Source organism: Myxocyprinus asiaticus, chromosome 2, assembly GCF_019703515.2.
Source record: "Myxocyprinus asiaticus isolate MX2 ecotype Aquarium Trade chromosome 2, UBuf_Myxa_2, whole genome shotgun sequence".
NCBI lineage: Eukaryota > Metazoa > Chordata > Actinopteri > Cypriniformes > Catostomidae > Myxocyprinus > Myxocyprinus asiaticus.
The window spans coordinates 39,820,351-39,844,647 of NC_059345.1; the positions used below are offsets into that span (position 1 = coordinate 39,820,351).

At 38.3% G+C, this 24,297-nt stretch overlaps 1 protein-coding gene across 4 annotated transcripts; it reads right to left on the minus strand.

The window, feature by feature from the left end:
* Nucleotides 1-5,367: 5,367 nt before the first annotated feature.
* On the minus strand, nt 5,368-24,266 carry LOC127452381 (autophagy-related protein 13-like). Of its 4 annotated transcripts, none has more exons than XM_051717815.1 (18): nt 24,140-24,266; nt 22,139-22,213; nt 21,943-22,023; nt 21,709-21,828; nt 21,541-21,587; nt 21,266-21,406; nt 20,844-20,884; nt 20,652-20,748; nt 18,874-18,972; nt 17,002-17,086; nt 16,375-16,473; nt 15,898-15,993; nt 15,616-15,755; nt 15,440-15,527; nt 12,678-12,755; nt 10,822-10,935; nt 10,079-10,207; nt 5,368-9,230 (listed from the first exon to the last, which is right to left on the minus strand). In XM_051717815.1, exons 2-18 carry the CDS (start codon nt 22,205-22,207, stop codon nt 9,153-9,155), a joined length of 1,602 nt encoding a protein of 533 aa, XP_051573775.1. In that variant the 5' UTR covers nt 22,208-22,213; nt 24,140-24,266; the 3' UTR covers nt 5,368-9,152. The 4 variants fall into 4 exon arrangements, with proteins under 4 accessions (XP_051573775.1, XP_051573772.1, XP_051573774.1 ...); XM_051717812.1 differs by having other exon boundaries at nt 15,898-16,017; XM_051717814.1 differs by having other exon boundaries at nt 15,898-16,017; nt 24,030-24,219.
* Between the last annotated feature and the right edge of the window lie 31 nt (nt 24,267-24,297).

Below are 24,297 nucleotides of genomic sequence, written 5' to 3' on the forward strand. Positions count from 1 at the left end.
AGACCTACAAAATATAGGCTATATAAATGAATGTATCTGTAGATGTTAGCCTCTCTTGTGGCGATTTACAGAAGGGGGCAGCAATATGCAGAAAAGGACAGCATGTGGGATGTGAGCAATGGTAATTCATGTGCATGTCTATAAGGTAAGAAGCACTGTATGATGGTGTGTATGCAAAGTTCCTGTAGAGAGGACATCCTCTGGGTTCGCATACCAAGCTGAAGCTCAGTTTCAGGGGCAGTAGAGCTCACCAGAGGATACAGAGCCTTGTTGACCCGTGAGGAACACACATTTCTTAAATGCCATTAGAATGTTGACAGAAGCATTTTTTAAATATTCCAGTACATATTTTTGATGGGTTACTCTTTTTACCTGCTCCAGGCCGGTGAAGGCCACACCGAGATTCACTCCATTTCTGTAAAATGTCAGTGTTCCAGCGCTCAAGTCAAGCAGAACACCAATGACTGTATTTCTTTCATAAAAAGGCTCTGTGTACTTTCGACTCCTCCCGTTATGCCAGATGAAGCCTTTGTATGATAGACCCCAACTCTGACTGTCTATGCCTTTAAAACAAGGACACAGGACTATCATAGCAATCAAATAAATGCAGTTTCTTGCAAGTTGCTTTGGTTAGATAATATAGGGTGACCATACTGTGGTTGTCCAAAAAGAGGACACTGCGGCAGGGCATGTCTGGTGACATTTTGCCTACACACATACAGTATGCCACTGCATGAGCAGAAAGCAAGCGGACGGGCAAGAGAGAGTTGTTTTTTTTAAAGACTGCTCACTTAGGGTGCTTCTCAATTGGAAGGCTGCAGCCTAGTAAGGCTGTGTCCTTCCTAGACCAGTCCTCCTGAGGCTGTAAACTAGACTCCTCCTCAGAACTCAACGCTAGAATGAGACAGTCTAGTAAGTGCGCATGGCAAACACTATGCTTAGAACCGTGTGATATTTACTTTGTTTAGAAAATCCATATACTTCAGAAAACGAGAAATATGTCCTTAATCCCTTAATTATTTTAGCAAAATGTTTTATTCACAAAGCTAGTCACTCAAAAAGCCTTTATATGCTACATTTTGCAACACTGATCTTAGAATTTATATTGAAACCCTTTCAAATATGAAAGAACGAAACCCTATACTTATAAAAACTAAAACACTTTTAAAGCTTTTTAAATTCATGTAATTGCCCTTTTATTATTATTATTTATTTATCTATTTAATTTTTTTTGCTTTGTATCTTCTCATTTGTTGTATTGTCTAAACTACTTGCACTTGTTATTTTTCTACATATTGTCTTGGATCAAATGTGAATATAAACTTGAAAAGAGAAAGAAATAAAGTAAGCAGCGTCATAAAGGTCTCTGCCTCCGCAGTCACGCAACTCGTTTTCCACCATTTTTTTTTTTTTTTTTTTTTTTTTAATAATTTGGGACACGTGCAAAGGATTGTGGGTGGTTGAAGGCCACAAAGGATACACCCGATGCATCCTCTAAAATATGGCAAAGAAGGCTGCGAAACGAGGCTGCCTTCCAAGTGTCCTCACTATTGAGACGGCCTTCGACGGTGACGTGGCAGCCGAGATATCCAGCCTAACGAGGCTGCAGCCTTCCGACTGAGAAGCACCCTTAGTCTGTCGCTCTCTGTCAGAATAATCACGTAAGGACAAGTGAACACGAAAACTGGTGTGGAGTATCAAATACACAGAGTGTATGAGAGACTTAACTGCACGTCAATATGAAGAAAGCAAAATCCCGGACACTTATAGACAATTTTGAAATCCAGGCCGGACTATTTTCAGGTCCAAAAAAAGAGTACATGTCCGGGAAAAAGAGGACGTATGGTCACCTATCTCTCAATCATTTGAGAAGGGCATGTACTCACCTATAAGGTTGATTAACCTTTTTTTCCCCTGTGTGCAACAGTGCGTTTTGAGTACCAACGCCTACCATTACAGAGTTTCCGTATGGAGGCTCAAGGAACTCGATCTCCCAGTAATGCTCACCATGAGTGAAACCTTAAAGGGATAGTTTACCAAAAAAAATGTAATTCTCTCATCATTTCCTCACCCTCATGCTGTTACAGATGTGTATGAATTTCTTTCTTCTGCAGAACACAAATGAAGATTTTTAGAAGAATATCTCAACTCTGTAGGTCCATACAATGCAAGTAAATGGTGGCCAAAACTGTGAAGCTCCAAAAAGCACATAAAGGCAGCATAAAAGTAATCCATAAGACTCCAGCGGTTTAATCTGTGTCTTTTGGGTGAGAACAGACCAAAATTTATATTGAAATTTGAGTAGCATTTTGGTCTGTTCTCACCCAAAACCGATTGGATCATTCAGAAGACATTGATTAAACCACTGGAGTATTATGGATTACTTTTATGCTGCCTTTTTTTTTTTTTTTTTTTTTTTTTTGGAGCTTTAAGTTTTAGTCACCATTTACTTGCTTTGTATTGACCTAAAGAGCTGAAATATTCTTCTAGAAATCTTCATTTGTGTTCTGCAGAAGAAAGAAAGTCATACACATCTGGGATGGCATGAGGGTGAGTAAATGATGAGAGAACTTTCATTTTTGGGTGAACTATTGCTTTAACACAGAAGTTTGTGTTATTCTGTTCTAATAAATTTCTTATTCTACAAACAACAAATAATGATAACACTGTTCTGGTCTCACCTTTGGTCCCTCTGACCCCTGCAGTGCCCTGACTGTCCAGCAGAGGGCCGGTGTGAAAGTAGACGGCCTGTCGGCATGGGGACACCTGAACATCAGGAGATTTAGTGTCCAGATCCCATTCCCAGTTTTCCCATGAGTGACCTCTAAAAGACTGTAACATTTGCTCTCTAAAACAGAAAGATTTAAAAGACTAAAACGTGTGGTGTGGTGGTGGCGTAGTTGACTATAGCACATACGTGGTAATCAAAAGTTTGCTGGTTCGATCCCCACAGCCACCACCATTGTGTCCTTGAGCAAGGCACTTTATTCCAGGTTGCTCTGGGGGGGATTGTCCCTGTAATAAGTGCACTGTTAAGTTGCTTTGGATAAAAGCATCTGCTAAATATGTAAATGCAAAACGAAAGGCTTTCCAACATGCTGCTGCCATGAAGAACAGCACTAATAGTTTGCTGCTCTTTACCATTAAATAGTGTCATGTTGACAGTTTTGAGTGTGGAGCAAAAGCTGACAGATAAGCATACACTTCATGCGCTGTGAAGAAAGCATGCATGACTGACCAAGTGTATGTGAAGTTACGTAATCCGAAGTGGAATGAAAACATTTTCTTTTCTTCAGATGCTTGTAAGCCCCCGTGGTTCACTTGTTAAGCAGGGTTATAACTATATAGCCTATGCAACTGTACAGGTTTACAAATTGTTTTTCAGCTGGACAAGACAAACAGCTGGACGTCGGAAAGATATTGCACAACTGCTGTCAAAACAACCCTGCATGAGATGGACATGTGTTTGCATTACGCCCGCTTTACAAATCTTACTATGGCGAGGGTTTATCTCATGAATTATAATTTGGGAATGACGACGTTGCCTGTTAACCATACAGTCACGTTCCCTAATTAATATTCTGGAGCCAATCCTTCGCCATACGTCGAGCACACAAATTTTCATAATCTAAGCCGTAACCATAGTGGAATTAGTAAATTGTCCTACAGGAGACACTGTGTACTTTTACCAGTTCAGCTGCACAGAGTAGGGTGACCGGATGACTACGACAAACAAACTCAAACCTTATGCTTCCACAAGCACTGTTAGTGCGTTAAACACAAATAACGCTTCAAATAACCACAAAGTAATCCTTTTTATTACGTATTTTCTGAATTTCTGTCAAACGTAAGCTTTTTTTCTTCTTCAGAAATATGGAATCACAGGCGTTGCTAGATCCTATTCAACCCCCTAAATTTAATCGCAGCCCTCTAAAAATCTGTGACTCTGCAATCAGCATGGAAATCTGTGATCGCCCAGAGCTCTGGTTTGAAGCGAGAGATGACTTTTGGGACTTTTCTGTAAAGACTGACTTTAGCGTGAGCCAGTAGCATTCAAGTGCGGGCTGTGAAGGAGCACATCATTGGTTTGACCCACTGAACGAATACCCCCTTCACTGAAAGAGCGAGGATCAGAATCTGTTGACCGACTGAAGGAGAGGAGGAGGTATGTCCTTTGTTTACTTCGGTAATCTCGTTCAACAAGGAGAGAAAGTGGCTCTGAGAAAGTGGATGAAGTATGAGCAAAAAGGACTGATGACATTACAACGGCATCAGGATGTAATTGAATCACTTATAATTATTTTTAGGCTAATATGGTCTTTTGTATAGTCAGTTCACGAAATTATAGAAATGCTTTGTTGTCATTTATGTATTTATATGTTTTATTATCATTATTACATATGTATTAATAGTTTATAATTATAACAATTTATAAATATTAATACATACTAATAATTTCTTAACTTTTAAGTCATAATAAAATGTTAATATATATTTTATTAAAAAATTAATAAAAAAATCATTAAAAATATGTATTTATAAAAGAAATCCCCAAAGCTTAAACATTTTGCTTGTTTTTCCATCTTATTTTTTATTAGTGTTAATTTAGTTGTATTACATGAAAAAAAAAGAATAAGATTAATGTATTTCAATTTCATAAAATTCCATCAAATTGAATTGTCATCTTTAATAAAATAACATTTAAAAAACCTACGTTTTAATAATTTAATTTTGTAAAACATTACACAGTTCAATTTGATGGAATTTTGTTATGAAACTGAAATGTTAATCTTAAAAAAGGCTCTATGTATTTTTAGCCTGTAATATTTTCATTGCTTGCAGCTTAACAGCAAATGCCTTGGCAATGTAAATGTGTTTTATTGGTCATGCCAAAAGCACACTCAACTGTAAACTGAAACTAAACCATGTCTCTGAATGTGTTTATGCCTTAACCTGCGCGCGTGCGCGCACACACACACACCAGCTATATGCTCAGAATGAGTCTGCACACACTTCCTCATCTTCAGATACATATGCTCACTTTGTCCACTGACCTTCAGTCAATTCTACACTGAAAATTAATCTGCCATTAGTAAATTGTACATTATCAAATTGAGCTGTTTATTCATTTTAATTTTGCTTTTCAATTTACTATATAATAATACATTGTTATTAGTATACTTATTGTTATAAGTGTTATCTGTCCTTTGAATGAACTTGTCTCAATTATTATTATAGTATTATTATTAGCAGTCAATCAGAAAAAATTGAGTTGTTTAGCTGAGCTGTGTTTGGGGGAGTGGACATGAGAAAGGTATGGGGGCTTATGTGGAGCGTAAATACTTACGGGAAAAATTCAGTCCTGTCTGAAATTAGCAAGTTTATTACACAACATTTACATGCCAAATTAACAAAGTGAGGGGGATAAAGAAGACACTTAAAAGAATTAAAGAAGGTCCAGCTCCTAAAGGACTCACCAACAAAGCTTTTGATGTAAAATCATGAAAAAAAAAAAAACCAAACACACACACAGGATGAGTATTTTTCACAAGACACATTAGTGATCATGAACTTCCCCATTTAAAGACAGATAAAAATGATGGTACAATGCATTTTCTTTGGCATTTACAAGATGCAGGTAAGTGGAAATGGACTCACAATTCACTACTGTCACTGTTAACTATAGTGTCATTTATGTGTAAGCCTATAAAAACAGGACATGTCAAGTTTTTCCTCACTTGGATGTTGCAAAGTATTTTGAGACTTTAGATAATATCAGTGCTATAGTAATCTGCTTCAGTAGCCTAGTTTCCATCCACTTTTCACACTATTTTGTTATCGACAATGTGAAAATGCGTAAAACAAATTTAGCGAAATCTTCTGCCTGTTTCCATTCAAATGGCCTTTTATCAATAAAAATGGTGTGCGTGATGTCATGCCTAAAAAAAAAACACTGTCACATAAGATTTGGTTTATCGCAAAATAAATCTGCCCTTAAGCTGTTTCCATACAGCAATGTGTGTTTATCGCTAATTGTGTACCTTGCGTGTCCCTAATTTTTTTCCTCTGAAGTTTTGTAAAATGGGGAGAGAATTGAGACAATTCATTGAAATTAGCCAGCTTACTGTCATTTTAATTTCACAAATAAATGCAATCAGAAGAGGAGGAATTGCAATCAAGGGAACAGTTGCCCTTCTGATAGGACTGTAATATTGGTCCTGATGTTGCGCCTATCGCAGGTTGCCACCGGTTCCGACCCGCAAGCTGGCAACCTGCACTAAGTAGTGGGGGAAACTTTCGGTCATAGTATAAGGACCATCCATCGATGTGTATATGCTGTATGCACAACTATTAAAGAAAAATTGATGCTGTGTAATATCAGGGTTTACATGTATAATACATTCCTGATAATCAAGAGGCAATTTTGAACAATCATCTAATCTAAAGCATTGCCATCACAACTGCATTATGTCCCACAACTTTTAATGACCAACTGAACTTGATTATCATCTAAAATTAATTTTAGCATCATAATGGAATTTACATTTTCTGAAGAAGCTCAGCAAACACGATCCGAGGTAAAGAGGGTTAGATTTAAAATATTTAAAAGTTTCAAAATGTTCAAAAGCTCATTTTTTGAAAGTGAATTCAGCATTGGACAAACAATTCTGATATAGTCTTAAAGGTGCAATACGTAAAAATGTTTAAATGTAATATTCATGTTTTTTTTTTGCCAATGTGTGAATGGTTTGTAATGCAACTTAAAAAAATTCCTGGACTTCCTAGGTTGCCTATTAAAGCCTGTAGGCTGATTTTCATGTGAAGGGAGCGGGTCGGTTTTGCTGGGAAAATCCATAGGGTGTGACGTTTATGCGCGCTCCCGAGAGCCTTGCCTCAGTGCTTCTCTTCTGCTATTCAACAACGACAACAAACTGCAACACTAGGTAACTTTATCTTTGAGATGGAATCCAGCAAATGGCCGGCTCCCAGCACAACACCGACTCCTACACAAACTCCGAGTAAACCGAACCCCCCCCCCCCCCCAAAAAAAACAAAAAAAAACCCTACTGAATCCCATCTGGCTAAGCGGGAACGTGATCGTGGTCGAGCGAAAACTAGAGTGAACATCGGCAGGGCATTTGATTCCCGGAGGGAACTTCGTTCGGTTTTGGGGATCAAATCCAACCCTGAATTGGCGTTCTTCTTATTGGACAGGTAAGCTTACATAACTGCAAAGCATGTGAATATAGTGCCATAAGGATTGATCTGTGTAATTTTATCTAACTTGATCTTGCCTGCTAATGCTGACGAATTGCAAGCTACTTTGCTTCGTAACTTTCAAATAATTTCAACGATCTTCTCTTTATACTAAAGTCAGCTTAAAGTCAATGTTAATCTGTAATTATTCAGCAAGGTAAACTACAATAACACATTAAATGAATGCTAGACAATGTTCAAGATAATGCAAAAAGCTCCATGCATTAGTGTAACGTAACTTGGTTATACAGAAAATATATACAATCTATTATTATAGAACAATAGCGCATCGATATATCAAAATTACAGTAGTGATGGAATCACATCAATACTGAATTGTGTCAACATATTTATAATGTACAGTTTATTTTATAAACCGCTATTGTCATCCACTAAATTTAGCTAACAGCTATTGATAAAGCTGGCTAGCTAGCTAACTCTGACATAGGCTATCGTATAAATGCAGTCAATGTATCATGCAAAGAAAAGTGATTACATCGAACTACAGTCTCGCATAGTCAGACCTATATCCACACTTTGTTTTAGCCCTGTTCCAACACTGGAGAGTCAAATATAATATACAGTCTCAAAGTTTGTAGTAAAACAATCATAACTGTGTAATTTTAATTATGCTACCTCATCTGTGATCATGATGCCGGTGAATCACGTTCAGTCTGTTTGTTTTTGTCATGCTCACTCGCATCCCGTATAGTGTGTGTGTGCGATCACGAGCAACAGGCTGCAGTTCATTTAATGGCCACAGGTGTCATTAATAACAAGGGTTTCTGAATCTTACGTACTGCACCTTTAAAAATAGTGTAGAACATTCTGAGAATGTCCTTCAGCCACTTTTTTTTATCTACAGAACAGGGTAAAGCTAATTTAAGTTTGTGTAAAGATATGCCTATATAGGTCTAATAATATAATTTTTTTCGTTTGGTAATTTATTTAATTTCATACAGGGAATTTTAAGTAAGCTAAACAATAATTAAATAGAATTGGGTTATATGCTCCAAAAAAAGCACAGTGAAGCTTTTCTTCTAGTATTGTGTATTTATTTTTAATTTAAAACATCTTTGTGCACAGAAATTATATGTTTTTTGTATTGTGGGCTAATTCCTTGACTGCCGTCTATTATTTTGAATGGTGTGTAAAAGCAACTTCAATAAATAAATGGATTGCTACCGCGATTAAATTAATCACAAACAGTGGCCATTAATTTGTTCTCTATGCACTTGTCAATGTGCATGCTACAAGATATTTGTGTTGGTACTCCTGGAAGTGTCATGTTTGCAGCATCAGATCTATATGCCGTTAAGATCAATCCATAATCACGTACAATAAATTGGCTTTCAAGGATGTATACCGTCATCATGATTAACACAGGCTAACGATTGGGGTAAATTCTGTCATGTGACAATATATTTTTGAGTTAATGCCAATTTTCTCGACAAAAAGTGTCCAAACCAGTTTTTCGCGACATCTGAAGTATCGACATAGAGTTTATGCGCTAGAGTTAAACGGAAAAATATTATGTCGACACTTGTGAAATTTTAGCGATAATTTGCGTTTCCATCAGGTTTATTCTAATGCGCTAAAACTTTTTTCACAAAAAATCCTTGGATGGAAATGTAGTTAGTGAGTCAGTGTGCTGGGTGTGTTGTTTTGATGACAAAATAAAGGCAAGTACAGGTTTATACATTCATTACATTGAGCTTCATTTACAAAGTTCTGTTATCTTAACAAATACAAGGGTGAGCTTTTCATGTTGCTCTGTTCCTCTTTTTCCCAAATGATGATTCTCTTCAGAGCTTATTTCAAAAGGCAAAACTGACATAAAACATGGTTAATGGAGAGGTTCAATGAAGTTCTAAAGATGCAATCTCAGCTGTGATCTATTGTAGGGTGTCCACAAATGCGTCAAACTCGTCAATGTTTTTCTCATAAATGGCCAGTTTCTCTGGAAGAGAGTCCTGCAAAAATGCATTTCACTGTATGTTATAACAGGGCAAAACACTATACCAAACTAATCATAAACATCACACATTGTTATCATAAAACCTCATACTACAGCAAATAGATTGAACGGTTACCATATTTTACTTGACCAAACAGATTTGCTTTGTAACACTTCCATTAAAGGGCACTTTATCATATGGTGTGGATCTCAATCATATAGTGAAACAGTATTTTGCATATAAATATTTATAATGATTCAGTCACACCATAGTATATAGATGAATTGCAATCATGCCTATACTAATTAGGGGTGTGCAGCAAAGCCATTATCTGTATTTGTATCTGTTGCTATGGCAAAATCATCTGTATCTGTATTCAGATGCAACCGGATGTGGGTGGGACTTAATCCGGAAGTGTGTCAAACCAGCCCACCAACAATCATGCCATGGACCAAATCACTGAGATCACATTTTTCCCCATTCTGATGGTTGATGTGAACATTAACTGAAGCTCCTGACCCATATCTGTGTGACTTTATGCACTGCACTGCTGCCACATGATTGGCTGATTAGATAATCGCATGGATGATTGTTGGTGCCAGATGGGCTGGTTTGAGTATTTCTTTAACTGCTGATCTCCTGGGATTTTCACACACAGCAGTCTCTAGAATTTACTCAGAATGGTACCAAAAACAAAAAACATCCAGTGAGCGGCAGTTCTGCGGATGGAAACACCTTGTTGATGAGAGAGGTCAACAGAGAATGGCCAGACTAGTTCGAGTGTGCGCAACACAACTATATGATTCCCATGTCTTTTTTGAAAGTGTTTGTGGTGTGAGGAGAATGTCTGCTTTTTGCCTCACCAAGTCTTCAGCCATAGATTGAGCACTGACATCAATGGACAGACTTGCAAGTTGAGGAGGGTTCTGAAACTCTCTATAGAAAGTGCCCAGGTCCATTGGTAGAAGGTCATCCTTCGAGAACGCTGGCTTCTATTCAGTACAAATGAACACAGAACTGGTCATAAAAATACTAATCAACTATATCTGGCTTTTACCATAAACTGTACTTCTTGTATTGTGATTTTGTTAAAGATGTGACGATATAAAACTTGGTTTTGCAAAATGGTTTCTCGTATGTCATTGCTGCCCATACTAAACAGCATGGGCTTCTCTTGTTTTTCCTTCAGTAACATTTGTATTGATTTTTAGCTCAAGACTAGAGCTTTGATCAACACACCAGAACAGTACTGCCCTGTCTTGCAAAAACAGACTTGACAGCATCAAAGGTTTCTATTTGGTGTGGGATATTGCGTCACTCAATGTACTGTTTTTAAAAGCTAATATCACATTAGTCTACTTTAGATTTATTAAACATCAATCATCTGTTAGCTTTCTCAGGTCAGAGTCTAGGCTTCTTTTCTGATACATTTCTAATTGACTTGCTAAAAAACCCTTTTGTTATCTATTCATGCTTGTATATAGGATTTAAAAAATGCCTAGCCGTACTTCTCTCTGTAATAATTCTTCTCAGTTTCCATTCACTCAGTGTTTAGCGGATTATAAAAATACAGTTACAAACACAACTTTCAAAGTTGTGCACTTACAATGTCAACCATGACAAAGTCATCATGTTGTTGTCCTCCGCTTTGGCTCGAGCTATCTGAGTGCAGGCTGCCTTGCATGGGGGACAATGGGGCTGGTGATGGAGGAGGGTGCACCTGCAAACAGAGATAAACACTGTGAGAAGTACATCTTTACTGCACAATAAAGCATGAAGAGACAGTAACAGTGCACATAAAGGACATCTAATGTCTAAGTGAGTTTGCTTAATCTGGAATATACAGGTGCATCTCAATAAATTAGAATGTCGTGGAAAAGTTCATTTATTTCAGTAATTCAACTCAAATTGTGAAACTCGTGTATTAAATAAATTCAATGCACACAGAATGAAGTAGTTTAAGTCTTTGGTTCTTTTAATTGTGATGATTTTGGCTCACATTTAACAAAAACCCACCAATTCACTCTCTCAAAAAATTAGAATACATCATAAGACCAATAAAAAAAAAACATTTTTAGTGAATTGTCGGCCTTCTGGAAAGTATGTTCATTTACTGTATATGTACTCAATACTTGGTAGGGGCTCCTTTTGCTTTAATTACTGCCTCAATTCGGCGTGGCATGGAGGTGATCAGTTTGTGGCACTGCCGAGGTGGTATGGAAGCCCAGGTTTCTTTGACAGTGGCCTTCAGCTCATCTGCATTTTTTGGTCTCTTGTTTCTCATTTTCCTCTTGACAATACCCCATAGATTCTCTATGGGGTTCAGGTCTGGTGAGTTTGCTGGCCAGTCAAGCACACCAACACCATGGTCATTTAACCAACTTTTGGTGCTTTTGGCAGTGTGGGCAGGTGCCAAATCCTGCTGGAAAATGAAATCAGCATCTTTAAAAAGCTGGTCAGCAGAAGGAAGCATGAAGTGCTCCAAAATTTCTTGGTAAACGGGTGCAGTGACTTTGCTTTTCAAAAAACACAATGGACCAACACCAGCAGATGACATTGCACCCCAAATCATCACAGACTGTGGAAACTTAACACTGGACTTCAAGCAACTTGGGCTATGAGCTTCTCCACCCTTCCTCCAGACTCTAGGACCTTGGTTTCCAAATGAAATACAAAACTTGCTCTCATCTGAAAAGAGGACTTTGGAACACTGGGCAACAGTCCAGTTCTTCTTCTCCTTAGCCCAGGTAAGATGCCTCTGACGTTGTCTGTGGTTCAGGAGTGGCTTAACAAGAGGAATACGACAACTGTTGCCAAATTCCTTGACATGTCTGTGTGTGGTGGCTCTTGATGCCTTGACCCCAGCCTCAGTCCATTCCTTGTGAAGTTCACCCAAATTCTTGAATCGATTTTGCTTGACAATCATAAGGCTGCGGTTCTCTCGGTTGGTTGTGCATGTTTTTCTTCCACACTTTTGCCTTCCACTCAACTTTCTGTTAACATGCTTGGATACAGCACTCTGTGAACAGCCAGCTTCTTTGGCAATGAATGTTTGTGGCTTACCCTCCTTGTGAAGGGTGTCAGTGATTGTCTTCTGGACAACTGTCAGATCAGCAGTCTTCCCCATGATTGTGTAGCCTAGTGAACCAAACTGAGAGACCATTTTGAAGGCTCAGGAAACCTTTGCAGGTGTTTTGAGTTGATTAGCTGATTGGCATGTCACCATATTCTAATTTTTTGAGATAGTGAATTGGTGGGTTTTTGTTAAATGTGAGCCAAAATCATCACAATTAAAAGAACCAAAGACTTAAACTACTTCAGTCTGTGTGCATTGAATTTATTTAATACATGAGTTTCACAATTTGAGTTGAATTACTGAAATAAATGAACTTTTCCACGACATTCTAATTTATTGAGATGCACCTGTAAAGTGAGTCATAATTGTGCTTTTGCTTTTTATACCATTGGGTCGTTCTCCTCCAGGTCAAAGACTCTTGGAGCAAATGCAGCAAAAGGGAGATCCAGACTGGCCATTGTCACCTGAGTTACACACAAACACATAAGAATTCCTTTATATTGCCATGCGAACATGAAAGCTAGCTATTTTTACAAAAAACAAATTTTTTATGACTTATATCATTTAATGAAAACTCGAAGTGCTAACACCAAGTTTGGCCGATGAGGGAAAAGCCCGCTTACACAAAGTCTTTTCAGCCCAGCAAACAAAAACACATTGTTGAAATAAAAAATTTGATTACATTTGGTTGTCGTAATCATAACATCGAAACGTAAACACCTGGAATCTTTTTGTTTTTTTAAAACACATCATACACGGCTTTCCAAAGAATTGTGGAATATATTACTTGAATTTGAAATAGAGCACTAAAACTAAGAGCAATGTCTATAAAACATCATTTCTGATCAACTTTATCGGTAAAATACTTTCCGGTTACGTGGCAGCTGCATCGACCATGAAATTCAACAAACGATTACTAAAATAAAATGACAGTGAAGCACTTGAACAGAATGTAGTGTTGCAGATAATGAAGACGCTGCATCAGGTGCTCATTAGAACATCAAGCAGAACTAGTTTGAAAAAACAAACATACTAAAAAACAAAAACAAGTGCCGTTCGATTCCTCGTTCACATCTAGAATCTCATTTGATCATCACTCACTCTTTGGAAGCTGATATCACCTTTCTTGAGCGTTCTAAAGTACAGCTATTGAAGCGAGATGTTAATATTAATAGATTAATATCATAAGAGCTTTGGTTTATAGGGTTCACTCGTTAACTTGAGTTCTCCTAGTATATAAACATGTACCTTTGCAACATATACTTTAGATGGAGCCGTTTGTGCTCCCTGAATAGAAAGCAAGCTATTTTGTGAGTGAGTGTGTGTGCAGTATCCTCAACCACCACCAATGTGCAGCATCCACCTGGATGTGACGGCAGCCATAGAGAACCAGAACGCCCACCACATACCAGCTATTGGTGGAGTGATGTAGCCAATTTATATTATATATATTTAGGGGATTATTAGGAAGCCATGATTGATAGAGGACAATGGGCAAATTTGGGGATTTTTAATGACCACAGAAAGTCAAGCCTTAGTTTAACGTCTCATCCGAAAGACAGTGCCTTTTTACAATATGGTAACCCCGTCACTATACTGGGGCATTAGGATGTACACAGACTGCAGGGTGAGCAACCCCTGCTGGCCTCACTATTCCATACATTTCCCCATAAGGTCTCCCATCCAGGTACTAACCAGGCTCATCCCTGCTTAGCTCCAGATTATATTTTAGAGCATATGGGGTTTGAGTCACAGATACTAGGAAATGGGAATTCCTTTGCATCCACATAAAAATGCATGCTAGACCAGTACTCCCCAAAATGTCCCAGTCAGCCTAAGAGAGTAGTCTGAACAATTTCATATTTTTTGAATTGCCAAAATGCATTATAACATGAATATATTTTTCCAGTTAGTGTTAAGATTTCTCTTTTTTTTTTGTCTTTTTTGTTTTTGTTTGCTGACTTTATGCTGTGTTTTTTGTTGTTTTTTTGTTGCCACTGTTAGTTAATTGTTTTGTAATGATGTTAAAGGGATAGTTCACCCAAAAATTTAAATTCTCTTATCATTTACTCACCCTCATGCCAAAGATGTGTGTTCTTCTGAACACAAACAACTATTTTTGGAAGATTATTTCAGCTTTGTAAGTCCATACAATGCAAGTGAATGGTGACCAGAACTCCAAAAGCTCCAAAGACTTGACAAAGTCAGCAGTAAAGTAATCCATCAGACTCCAATCAATTTAATCAATGCCTTCTGAAGCGATCCATCTGATTTTGGGTGAGAACAGACCAAAATATAACTCCTTTTTCACTGTACATATTGCCATTGCAGTCTCTAGGCATAATCATGATTTCAAGATCGATTAGCTCAACATTGATTTAACCACTGGAGTCTAATGGATTATGTTTATGTTTTCTTTATAGGATTTTTGGAGCTTCAAATGTCTGGTCACCATTCACTTGCATTGTTTTGACCAACAGAGCTGAAATATTCTTCTAAAAGTCTTTGTTTGTGTTCATCAGAAGATAGAAAGTCATACACTTTTGGGATGGCATGAGGGTGAGTAAATGATGAGAATTTTCATTTTTGGGTGAACTATCCCTTTAAGAATCATCCTTTTACTTAATGAGGTTTGTTAATTTGTCACCGTTATTGAGGTCAGTCTGTTAATGGGTGAGGTCTATGAGTGTCTGTATCAAGCAATTGCATGTAGTGTCTTGCCTTCTGTTTCTTTCTTCAGAGACAAGGATTGTAGTTAACTTGAAATAAAAGTCATATAAAACCACATTTAAGAATGAAATGTAGACAAAATAAATTTCTTGTATTGATCATTAGCCGAACAAGAAAACTGTAGTTGCCTCAAGACTTTAGATGAACAAAATATTTTGCATTTAGTGAACAAACAAATTCAAACTGCCTTAAAGCAGTGTTAATGCATACAATTATTAAGACAGTTGAGAGAACTCATCACATTGCCTTGATTTTTAACTTCATCAACAATTCTCTTTTTACAGTGTATATGGAAAATGAAATAAAATGTTCATGACATTTTGTCTACATGACCTATTCACAGTAATGACATAATTATTTATTAGTGTTCTAAATAGTTATTATAGTGTAACACACTTATCTGTGAGTGTATTCTGACCTGAGTGGTGGCTTTGTTGACAAAAGCTCCGACTTTTCTTGTATAGGTTGTCTCTAGAGCATCTGAGGGTGACACACGCTTCACGTCACTAACACACAGACACACAAAGCATGGAATAAAATATTGTTAAAATGACAAAAATGACAAAAATATTTAATAATAGTTTACACTCTCACCTGATGCAAGACGTGGGTGGAGCCTGCTGCGGTGACTCTCCGGTGGGGTATGACTGGATACGACCATGCTCGGCATTAGTGCCGTGATTAGGTTGAGCCGGCACCTGTGGGACTCCACCCTCTTTACCTGGCACAGCCATCTGATTAGGAAGAGACACACACATGGCCACTTTAGCCAGGAAAGATGTGCAAGTAATTTCCTAACAGCTGATCTACACCAGAGGGGATCAAGGGTATAACCTAAGTTATGATAGTGAGCATGTGTGCATACGTGTGTAGTACCTGGTGAGGATGTGCAACAGCAGTACAAGCTGGAGGGTGGCACAAATCCACAGTGCCCAGGGCAGGAGTCTGATATGACAGACGAGAGCTGTACAGCTGAGAGAATGAGAGAGACTCATACTACATAGATGTCACAATAGGAATCAGATATACTGATGCCTTTTCAAATCCAGTCATGTATAAACTTCACTGCAGAGCAAAAGGGACATGAGGAGGTATCTCAGCAAACAAACAAATGCTTAAAAAAAAAAAAATGGCAAGCAGGTGAGCTCAAGGAGAAGGCAGCAGTAAGAGATCAAAAGATCTCTGGACAGGCCTGGGCAGATACTGTATAACCCTTTTAATAAAACAGTAATAAGAGGTTATAAAGGAGAAGCAGTGGAGTAGAGGTTACAGTGACAGGCCACACACACTCTGTAATTATTCTAGCAGCTGCATACATGTACACACATAACTCACACACACTGTGAGACTCACTTGCTTTGAGATGCCAAGCCCCATGAGGGGAACCTTCAGCGTGGCCATCAGAGCCGTCTTAGGTGTCTTAAAGTGTGCCTGACTTACAGTGCATACACACTACATGCACACAGAAAGAAAGAAAGAAAGAAAGAAAGAAAGAAAGAAAACAAGGGCAATGACAGAAATGAAAGCACTACCACAGGAAGAGAAAGTAAGGAGAGACAGAATCTGGTGTCATGGTAACAGAATAGGCAGTACTGACTTAACTGTGGTCTTATATGCAGGGCTCTTCACTCTGCAATACCACAAAAGAGCATTATGTGGCAACTTAAATAATAAATTGCACCAAGACACCAGGCTAACCAAACACAGTGAAAAATGATGAAATAAAAGCAACACTGAATAGGGGAGACTTTACTATGTCATGAATGGAGGAATATACAAGCCAGAATATTATATAAACAATGAGAGCTGTTCATCAAGGAAATCTCAGGATGAAACAGTTAAACGATTATGAGAGGTTAACAGTTAACCTCTCAATCACAGGTCGCACTGCACCTGTGCCGATGCTTCACCTATACAAGGAAATTAGTGTAGTGTTACTTTTGATAAGACAAATGGGTATGTGCCAGCAAGGGGTATTACCTGTGATGGTGGGGAGGTGGAAAAGGATGTAGTGCACACCTCCTGAGAGTCTTCTATTCCTGCATAGGGCCCTCCCTCATCCTCTCTGCGAGAGAAAAATGGGAAACGAGCTGGTTAAAATTCACCCAAAAATGAAAAATCTTTCATCATTTACTAACCCTCATGACATACCAGATGTTTATGACTTTCTTTCTTCTGCAGAACACAAACTAAGATTTTTAGAAGAATATCTCAGTTCTGTAGCTCCTTACAATGTGAGTGAATGGTGACCAAAATTTTCAGGCTCCAAAAATCACAAAAAGGCAGCATAAAAGTAATCCATACGATTCCAGTGGCTTAAACCATATCTTCAGAAGCTATACAATGTGTGGTTAAGCAACAGATGAATATTTAAATAATTTTTTACTATAAACCTCCACTTTTACATTCTGAAAGTGAAAGTGGAGATTTATAGTAAAAAAAGGATTGAAATATTGATCGGTTTCTAACACCAAGTGATTGGATCGCTTCTGAAGACATGCAGTTCTGTGAAAAAGTATTTGCACCATCCTGATTTCTTGTTTTTGTGTATATCTCATACTAAATCTTTTCAAAAATTAAAACAAAATCAAACATAAAACAAAGGCAATCTGAGTAAACACAAAATACTTTTTTTTTTCTTCCCCTTTTCTCCCAAATTTGGCATGCCCAATTCCCAATGCGCTCTAGATCCTAGTGGTGGCGTAGTGACTCGCCTCAATCCAGGTGATGGAGGACAAATCTCGGTTGCCTCCGCGTCTGAGACCGTCAATCCACGCATCTTATCACGTGGCTTGTTGAGTGTGTTACCGTGGAGACACAGTACGTGTGGAGGCTTCACGCTATTCTCCATGGCATCTATGCACAACTTACCACGCACCCCACCGAGAGCGAGAACCACATTATAGCGACCACGAGGAGGTTAACCCAACGTGACTCTACCCACCCTAGCAACCCGGGCCAATTGGTTGCTTAGGAAGCCTGACTGGAGTCACTCAGCACACCATGGATTCGAACTTGCCTCTCCAGGTGTGGTAGTCAGCGTCTTTACTTGCTGAGCTACCCAGGCCCCCCCAACCAAAAAGACTTTTAATAAACATAACACAACATAAAAGTGCTTTTCAGCATAACAAAGACACATGTCAACACACACACACAGCTCCATGTCTCTCTCTCTCTCTCTCTCTGGTGTCTCCGGCTCCTCCTTATCTCTCTCTTCTGCTGATAGGGGCAACTCAGAGCCAGGTGTGCATCCTCACGGCCCGGCCATGCCCTCCTCCTTGTCACACATACATATTTGGAATGGCATGAAAATGAGTAACTGATGAGAGAATTAAATTTTTGGGTGAACTAACCCTTTAAGAAGCACAACACTATTAAGAGAGTTGCCGGTCTGTATCCTTGTTTTAGAAGTATGTAGAAGTGAACCAATTACTAGTGGACTGCTGGCATTAAAGGGTAAGTCTTCATTTACACAATCGTGTAAGTCTCAGTCACCTTTGACATTCAGTGTACTGAAATAAAACATAATGAAAGTGAATCATAACTGAAGCTAACATTCTGCATAAAATCTCTTTTCGTGCTCCACAGAAGAAAGTAAGTCATTCAGGTTTGGAACAACAGGAGGCTGAGTAAACAACAGAATTTTAATTTTTCGATGAACTATCCCTTTAAGAATTTAATTCCAACTTATCTTGAGTGCTTGAAGAAAAATAAAACACATTTAAACCTTAGTCTCTATATATACACTAATACAAATTTCAAATGTAAAATTTGTTCATAACAATATCTATATTTGTGATATTCTGTGATATATCTGTACTGTGACTATACTTTTTGTTTAATAAAACTCACCTGAAGCTGCAGGGGTGCATGTGAGCCATATTAGCAAAGGGACGCTCCACAAAATGATCAATGATGATACCCATGATGGGGCCCGTCCTCTCAAACTGCCTGTGAGACAACATACAGACATAACATCTAACATATCACACCACCACAAAACTACACTAACTGTAATGCCCATCTTTTAAATACAATCCCAATTCCGAAGAAGTTGGGACAGTATGAAAAATGCTAAAACAAAAAGGAGTGATTTGTAAATTATATTCACCCTTTGCTATATTGAAAGCACTACAACTAAACATTATATGATGTTTTTCCTTGTGAATTTCATTGTTTTGTGAAAATGTACTGTAATTTCAAATCAGATGATTGCAACACGCTCCCAAAAAAGTTGGGACAGTCGAGTGTTTACCACTGTGAAACATCACCATTTCTTCTAATAACATTTATTAAGCATTTGGGCACTGAAGACACAAGTCTGTTAAGTTTGGAAAGTGGAATTTTCCCCCCAATCATCAATTATGCAGGTCTTTAGCTACACAACTATATGGGGTCTGCGTTGCCGTATGATGTGCTTAGTAATGCCCACACTTTCTCAATTGGAGATGGTCAGGACTGCAGGCAGGCCAATCTAGCACCCGCAGTCTCTGCTTACACAGCCATGCACTTGTAATCCGGGCAATATGTGGTTTGAAGATGTCTTGCTGGAAAATGCAGGGACGTCCCTGGAAAAGACAGTGCTGGATGGCAGTATATGTTGCTCCAAAATGTTTACAATTATTTGTCTGCATTAATGGTGCCCATGCAGATGTGCGAGTTGCCCATGCCATGGGCACTGACACACTTCTGGCCCATACAGACACTGGCTTTTGGACCTGACGCTAATAACAGCTTGGTTGGTCCTTTTCCTCTTTGGCCCAGAGAACACGATGGCTATGTTTTTCAAAAACTATTTGAAATGTGGGCTCATCGGACCAAAAAATACAGTTCCATTGTTCTACTTTCCATCTAAGATGAGACCGATCCCAGAGAAGTCGGCAGCGTGTTGATATCGGGCTTCTGCTTTGCACAGTAAAGTCTTAACTTGCCTCTGTGGATGCAGCAGAGAATGGTGTTGACTAACAAAGGATTACTAAAGTTATCCCAAGCCCATGTTCATGATATCCATTACAGATGAATGATGTTTTTAAGACAGTGGCGTCTGAGGGATCAGAGATCATGAGCATTCAGAAGTGGTTTTTGTCTTGCCCTTTACGCACTGAGATTTGACCAGATTCCCAGAGTCCTTTTAACTATATTGTGCACTGTAGAGGGTGAAATGCCCAAAATCCTTCCAATTTGTCTTTGGGAAACATTGTTCTCAAAGTGCTGGATTATTTGCTGAAGCATCTGTTGGCAAATGTACAAGTATCGAATGATCCTTGCTCTTGAAGGACTAGGCTGTTTTTGGGAGCTCCTTATAAACTATGACATGATTGCCTCACCTGTAACATCTCCTGTTTCACATTGCCTTGTTATTTTAACTCATCAAATTGTTATTAGTCTTAAATTGCCCATCTCAACTTTTTTTGGAGCGTGTTGCAATAATCTGATTTCAAATGACTGTACATTTTCAATGAAATTCACAAGGAAAAACATCATATAATGTTTAGTTGTAGTGCTTTCAATATAGCAAAGGGTGAACAATGTACAAATCACTCCTTTTTGTTTTTATTAGCATTTTTCATACTGTCCCAACTTTTTGGAACTGGGGTTGTATGCTGCATACAGTAAACTGTAATGAATACCTTGAGGACATGAGGGCTAGGTTAGTGCGGTAAGCACAGGACAGAGTGATGGTGCCTATGGGTGTGCCCACAATACCCACTCGCACTGTCTGGAACCCTGCAATGAGAAAGAGAGAGAGAACATAAACACTTAAACAAGTTTTACTATCATTTATCTCTTTAAATATTTTTTCTCAGTGAAAATAACATTACCTTCCACAAGACCTGTCAGCTGGACATTCCCAAAATAAATCCTACAAAAGAGATTTTAATAAGATAATTATAAAGATCATGTGATAATAAAGAGGTCCTGTGAAATTATGTATTAGGTATTATGTGACTTTGTGGAGTGTAGAAGTGTGTGTGTGTGTGTGTATAGAGTAAATCACTAAAAAGAGTGGTAACCTGCATTTGTAACCCCACGGATCTATTTCTACTTGATCTAACACATAAAATGTATATTGTTAGTGTTACCTAATCTGTCAGTTTGATTAAGTCACATGAAATAAAATTTTTGACTGGAATAAAACAAGTTAATTTAGATGTTACCACATGAAACACATTTTAAGTTAGCTAACAAATTTGTTTTTTTATAGTGTACAAGTGTGTGAGACCTGAGCAGGTGTATGATGTACCTGTACAATATGACATAATCGTGTCCTTGTTTACGTGAAAGCTTGTAAGCAGGTGTCACCCTGGTGATGGCCAGTAAAGACTTGAGCAGCAGAGACAGCCGATTATAAACTGTATAGGACACTTTATTGTCCTTATCACACCTGGAAAAATCATTTACTGTAAGCACTAAAGTATTGATACAGCAAATATTGACTTGATAATGTATCCATCTGTACAATGAAGTGACAGCCTGAATGCTTTGGTCTGTCCATGCAGGGAAAATGAGTGTGCTTACTTTTCATTCATTTCCAAACACCATGTTTCCAGCTCCATGGAGTCGCCCTGCATGGGTGAACACAAGCATAATACCCAAGTAAGCACTTCTTTATTAAGCGAGGCATTTAAAGTATTTTTATTAACATACTAGTATCAAATAAACTGTGAACTGAAAGAAGTACTAAACCTCTGAGGTTTTGAGGGAGATTTCCACACACATAGACCGCCCGAGGCCAGGCAGCTGTCCGGCAAGAGCTTTTTTTGCCTCATGAGTCACCTCAGGGATGTCTTTTATTGCCAGATTAAACTGAGAGAGATCATTAAACACACACACACACACACACACACACAGATCTGATATTAGCTATGACATAAAGGAAAACATGGCCCTTGTCTGAGGAGTGTTCTGGACATGTCTTACCCAGTCTGAACCTGTTGGTGATGAAGATGAGCATGTGCTGATCTTTTCCCCAAGTCGGGCTTGAACTATGACTTGCACTGTCTGAAAGACACACACATACATCACAAAAGGGACATAATCACCCTGTTGACTGGGATACCAGCTTTCACAAATGCAGCCTTTATGTTATTATTATTTGAGTGATAAATGAAGATACCTTCAATGCAAAGAATTTGATGAATTTATCCAAGTCTTTCTTGTCCTGTTGGCTCAGATCACTATCCATTGTCACCTGAGACACAAAATAAAGCAAGAGAGTTTCGTCAGCAAGCAGTGGAAAACTGATGCACAAAATACTGAAAATCAGGTCAAAAAGTATTGGTAACAATAAACACATCCAGACAGATCATAGAGAGTGATGTCTTGTATACTGTCTAAGCACTTAAACATGTACATAATGAAAAACAAGACCGAGATGCAAACTCATGAGAGGTGAAAATAGTGAGAAAATCATTGGCGGCCAAAAGTTTGGAAAAATGTGGTACTTTTATTCACCAAAGTGGCATTCAACTGATCACTGATGTATAGTCAGGACATTAATAACATGAAAAGTTACTATTACAATTTGAAAAAAAATGTTCAGAACTTTTTAAACTACTTCAGAGAGTTCTCATCAAAAAATCCTCCACATTCAGCAATGACAGCTTTGCAGATCCTTGGCATTCTGGCTGTCAGTTTGTCCAGATACTCAGGTGACATTTCACCCCATGCTTCCTGTAGCACTTGCCATAGATGTGGCTGTCTTGTCGGGCACTTCTCACGCACCTTACAGTCTAGCTGATCCCACAAAAGCTCAATGGGGTTAAGATACATAACACTCTTTTCCAATTATCTGTTGTTCAATGTCTGTGTTTCTTTGCCCACTCTAACCTTTTCTTTTTGTTTTTCTGTTTCAAAAGTTGCTTTTTCTTTGCAATTCTTCCCATAAGGCCTGCACCCCTGAGTCTTCTCTTTACTGTTGTACATGAAACTGGTGTTGAGCGGGTAGAATTCAATTAAACTGTCAGCTGAGGACATGTGAGGCGTCTATTTCTCAAACTAGAGACTCTGATGTACTTATCCTCTTGTTTAGTTGTACATCTGGTCTTCCACATCTCTTTCTGTCCTTGTTAGAACCAGTTGTCCTTTGTCTTTGAAGACTGTAGTGTACACCTTTGTATGAAATCTTCAGTTTTTTGGCAATTTCAAGCATTGTATAGCCTTCATTCCTCAAAACAATGATTGACTGATGAGTTTCTAGAGAAAGCTGTTTCTTTTTTGCCATTTTTGACCTAATATTGACCTTAAGACATGTCAGTCTATTGCATAATGTGGCAACTCAAAAACAAACACAAAGACAATGTTAAGCTTCATTTAATGAAACAAATAGCTTTCAGCAGTGTTTGATATAATGGCACATGATTTTCTAGTACCAAATTAGCAATTTAGCATGATTACTCAAGGATAAGATGTTGGAGTGATGGCTGCTGGAAATGGGGCCTGTCTAGATTTGATCAAAAATGACTTTTCTCAAATAGTGATGGTGCTGTTTTTTTACATCAGTAAAGTCCTGACTATACTTTGTGATCAGTTGAATGCCACTTTGGTGAATTAAAGTACCAATTTCCTTCCGAAACAGCAAAATCTGTACAGTATTCCAAACGTTTGACCACCAGTGTATATTTTCAGTTGATTTGTTTGTTGTATTTGAATGTTTCTGTTGTGTTTAAGCTTTGTTTTTAAGTGTTTAAGCTTAAAGTAACCCTTTCCGGTGATTTTAATAGGGATCATGTAGAAAATGTTACCAAACAATTTGGGCAAATTAGCTTCAGAAAAGTTTATTGAGCTGAAAGGTGAGTAGTTTGCATCCCTGACAAGAACTCTGTGTCAACTTAAAGCCACCAGCTCACTTAATTCTGAATGGCAGATTTTAAAACAGTAGACCCGACATTTTTTACTGGCAGTCTTCGACAAAATATCCTAATTTGTTAACAATCATCAGTATGTCTAGGGACGTCGCAGCTTGTGCAGTCAATGCTAACGCTTCAGCAAAACACGCACATACTTACAGCTCATCACAGAGTCGAGATTCAGCTGTTAACACATCAAATACGATATTAACGGTGTCATACACTGATGGCTGACTGTGGGTAGCGATAAAATAATGTCTAAAACGAACCTCTATGTTTCAAGAATCACGTCATATTTCCAAAACGTCCCACACTGACAGGCGCCCCATTTTTGTTTATTTTGCTTGTTTGCAGGTCAGGAATGACGTGTTCGCTTTACCGATACAACGACGCCACTTTCGTTATATTGTGGAATGTGAATGTTAAA

What these genes read in the sequence shown, in the direction of transcription:
- LOC127452381 (XM_051717812.1), bottom strand. Translation starts at nt 22,207, where the DNA reads ATGGATAGTGATCTGAGCCAACAGGACAAGAAAGACTTGGATAAATTC. An exon ending in CTAGCCCTCATGTCCTCAAG is followed by an intron (nt 18,973 to 20,651) that starts GTATTCATTACA and finishes GTTGTCTCACAG; the next exon opens with GCAGTTTGAGAGGACGGGCC. An exon ending in ATGCACCCCTGCAGCTTCAG is followed by an intron (nt 17,087 to 18,873) that starts GTGAGTTTTATT and finishes TTTCTCTCGCAG; the next exon opens with AGAGGATGAGGGAGGGCCCT.